This window comes from Geospiza fortis, unplaced genomic scaffold (genome assembly GCF_000277835.1).
Source record: "Geospiza fortis unplaced genomic scaffold, GeoFor_1.0 scaffold8, whole genome shotgun sequence".
Lineage (NCBI taxonomy): Eukaryota > Metazoa > Chordata > Aves > Passeriformes > Thraupidae > Geospiza > Geospiza fortis.
In genome coordinates, this window is record NW_005054414.1 from 849,883 (window position 1) to 852,946 (window position 3,064).

The following is a 3,064-nucleotide window of genomic DNA, read 5'->3' on the forward strand; positions in this document are numbered from 1 at the left end:
GAGCCCCCGGCCGGGCATCCGCGGTGACACACGGTCTGCTTGTGCCGGCTGCCGAGGGCACTCGGTGGGTTTGCGGCTGTGCCGCTGTTCTTCTGTCTTTTTGGAAAAATGGCATAGGAGTGTGGGAGGCTGTTGGTTTGGGTTTTGATGGGGTTTTATTTGTTTTTTTTTAATTTTTATTATTTTGAAGAAAAAATTCTTTCGTTTGTTCTGCGCTTTGGAATGTTAAGGCTGCGCTTTCCTGCCGGCTTTGGAGGGCAGTAGGGTAGCATTAAGGGTGTTTATTTTGAACTTAAGGTGTCTTATTTTGCCTTTAAGTGAAAGGATAAGGCAGAACACCGAGGAGAGCTTAACAAATAAGGGTGGAAGCCTATCAAAAGCTTACTCAGAATACCGGCTGGCTGTGGGTAAATAGTGCTGAATAGTTTTATGAGGCAGTCTAACACTCTAAAAGCACTCCTCTTCCTTTCTTAAAGGCATGCGCTTCACTGCCTTGAGTTCTGTGGGTCATCCTGCTGCTGAGTTTTTGCTCTTCCTCCGCCACAAAGTTACTGTGATGTTATCACATTAATTAGAAGATTAACTTTAAAGAAAAAAACTGGTTGCAGACTTTTCTAGCCTAAGAAGAATGCCGGTTTTGAATATAGAAAGGGCAGGATGAGATAGAGGGAAAACAAAATCTTTCGTGGTTATCTCTACGCTGTGAAAGTGTCCTGTGCCAGAAAGCCTAGAAAGAAGACCTGAGATTGGGGAGCTCCGAGGAACAGATTGTTTCGATAGCAAATGCTGTTTAAAAAAAATCAGGTGACTTTAAGGTCAAACCAGGTCTTAGCTTTAAAAGGACTCAGTATCTTGGACAAATAAGATCTACGTTTGCGTGTGTTGACATGAAGCAAGTAGTAAATCTTGTGCTTTGGGCTGCAAACTGATTACCCAAGGAAGGAACTTTTCCCCACAGCGTTGCACAACTGGCAGTGTTTTGCTTTCCTGGGGACAGCTCTGTTATCTGCCTGGTGGGAGGGGAGGGAGAGCCAAGGAACCTTTTGTGATTGACCAGCAGACCGTGTGGCTCACAGCCTGTAAGGACCAGGGAGCTGGGAAGCTGGAGTGCCTTGGCTTCCCTTCTCAGTGCAGCTTGTGTGGGGACAGCCCGGGGCTGTAGGGTTACTGCTGCACTGTGGTGCTGGCGTGGGTGCTGAGTCTTCATTCACTGGTGCTGGGACCTCAAGTCAAGGTAGCATCAAGACTGCAAAGTTGCCTCTTCAGGGCTAGTCTGGCCTTCCCACAGCTCCAGCTGTAGGCACTTTTCTTTCCTCTGTGTGAACCCAAGCAGTCTAGACACGTGTCCCTACAAGGAGGTGCTGTGTGCCAGCTGGAGCAGTGGCAGTGTGGCCCAAGAGCTCCTGGGCTGTGTGGAAGCAGATGGTGCCAGGTCTTGTACAGACTCACTGCATTTGCCCTGGATGAGAATGGAGGTGTTGAGGCATGGTGTAGGATAAATATGACTCTGGTGTCTCAAAGCTGTCATAGCTGGGTCCCTGTTACTCAGAGGATCTCCGTGCCATGCTCTGTTTTGGAGGTCAGATGTGATGTCAGTTTTCACAGTGGTTCACATATCCAGCAGTAGCTGGACATTGCTGTTGGTCAGGCATGTGTCACCACTGAGAGAACAGGGAAGGGAGACTGCCTGCAGTGAAAGGTGTCTTGATGAAAGCTTTCAAAGGAGGAATGGAAAGTCTGTGTGAAATAAAGAGTTTTCAGCAGCAGAAGTTTGGATGAGAGATTGTCTGGGCGATGACTTCTACTTTCTCCAGGTGAAGTTATAAAGCTGAACATGAAAAGAGTTCTGTCAGATGTGCAAATAATTACAAACAGCACCTGTGGATACAAAACTACTCAAAGGCATTATATTCTGTCTTATTTTTGTGCTGATCCTCTGGGGGAACAGGGGTGGTGCTTTAGTTTACCTCTCCTCAGCATTCAGAGTGTTTGTGGTGTTGGCATGTCTTCTGAAATGTGTGGAGAGAGATTCATCCTCTCACTGCCCAGTGGGGCTGTTTCCCAAAACCTGTTAGCAAGCATCATCCCTTGGCCATACCAGCACAGCTGGGGCATTGGAGTGGTGTGACATGGAGCAGCAGGAGGAAACTGTGTGTCTGTGATGGCCTTCCCTCAGTACTGATAGTTCCTGCTTGTCTTGAGGTTGAGGCAGGTGTCACCCATGCCCTACACCCATGTCCTGTAGGGACAGGAAGGCGTGGCTTGTTGTGTGCTGTACTAATGAGTTAGGGACTGCTGGAGCTGTAATGTCAGGCTTGAGAATAAACAGGAAAGGATTCCAGCTGTTGGATTTCAGCACTGTCCTCACAGCTACTTCCCTTCTTCCATCTATGCAAGTCCACTCTTGGGCATATTCCTTCAACAACATCGTGATGAGGCAGTCAGATCCCTTCAAAACCCTTCTCCAGCCATAGCCAAATGCTGCTCTTGTGGCTTCACCACCTGTCTGTGTCCAGCCAGGTAGCAGCAGAAAGCTCTAATTTATGGTCCCTCTGTAGTGCACCATGTGTGTAAATGGTGCACAATGGTCTGTAATGGGGGAATGCTGGAAATTGGTAGATCAGGGGGTGTTCCTTTGATCCTGGGCACTGAAGAGGCATCTGCTAGGAGAGAACCAAAAAAGAAGTGCCATGAGGGTACTGGGAGAATGGGAATAACAAGAACCTGAGTAATGTACAAGGGATGAATGCGTAGTGGTGTGAAACAAGTTGGAAAGGCGTGGCATGGAGTTGTTCCATCTGGATTCGAGCTGTTTGGGGAGCAGAGCTGTACTTCATACGCATGTTTTAATTCAAATTGGTTTTCTCTTCTCCTCCCTTCCCATCTTTTTCTGTTTAAGGGAGAAGAAGAATGACTTAATCACCATCCAGCCCTTGAGGCCAAGGCAGGAGCAGGGCTAGGGCTGCCAGGAACAGAACATGGCTGTGCCTGGAGGCTTACGGAGGCAGCCTGCCAACAGAGGCCTCGTGTCCCACTGCACCCACCATCACATTGTTGTGTTCCT

The 3,064-nt window shown here is 48.2% G+C and overlaps 1 protein-coding gene across 1 annotated transcript in view; it reads left to right on the forward strand.

The window, feature by feature from the left end:
- Positions 1 to 3,064, forward strand: part of SLC37A3 (solute carrier family 37 member 3) — a 21,626-nt gene continuing 18,562 nt past the window's right edge. The window contains exons 1-2 of the mRNA XM_005426399.2: positions 1 to 64; positions 2,900 to 3,064. The exon at positions 2,900 to 3,064 is cut by the window's right edge and continues 11 nt beyond it. Of these exons, the coding sequence (XP_005426456.1) occupies positions 2,979 to 3,064 (86 nt within the window). The 5' untranslated portion in view covers positions 1 to 64; positions 2,900 to 2,978. The remainder of the gene's footprint in view (positions 65 to 2,899) is intronic.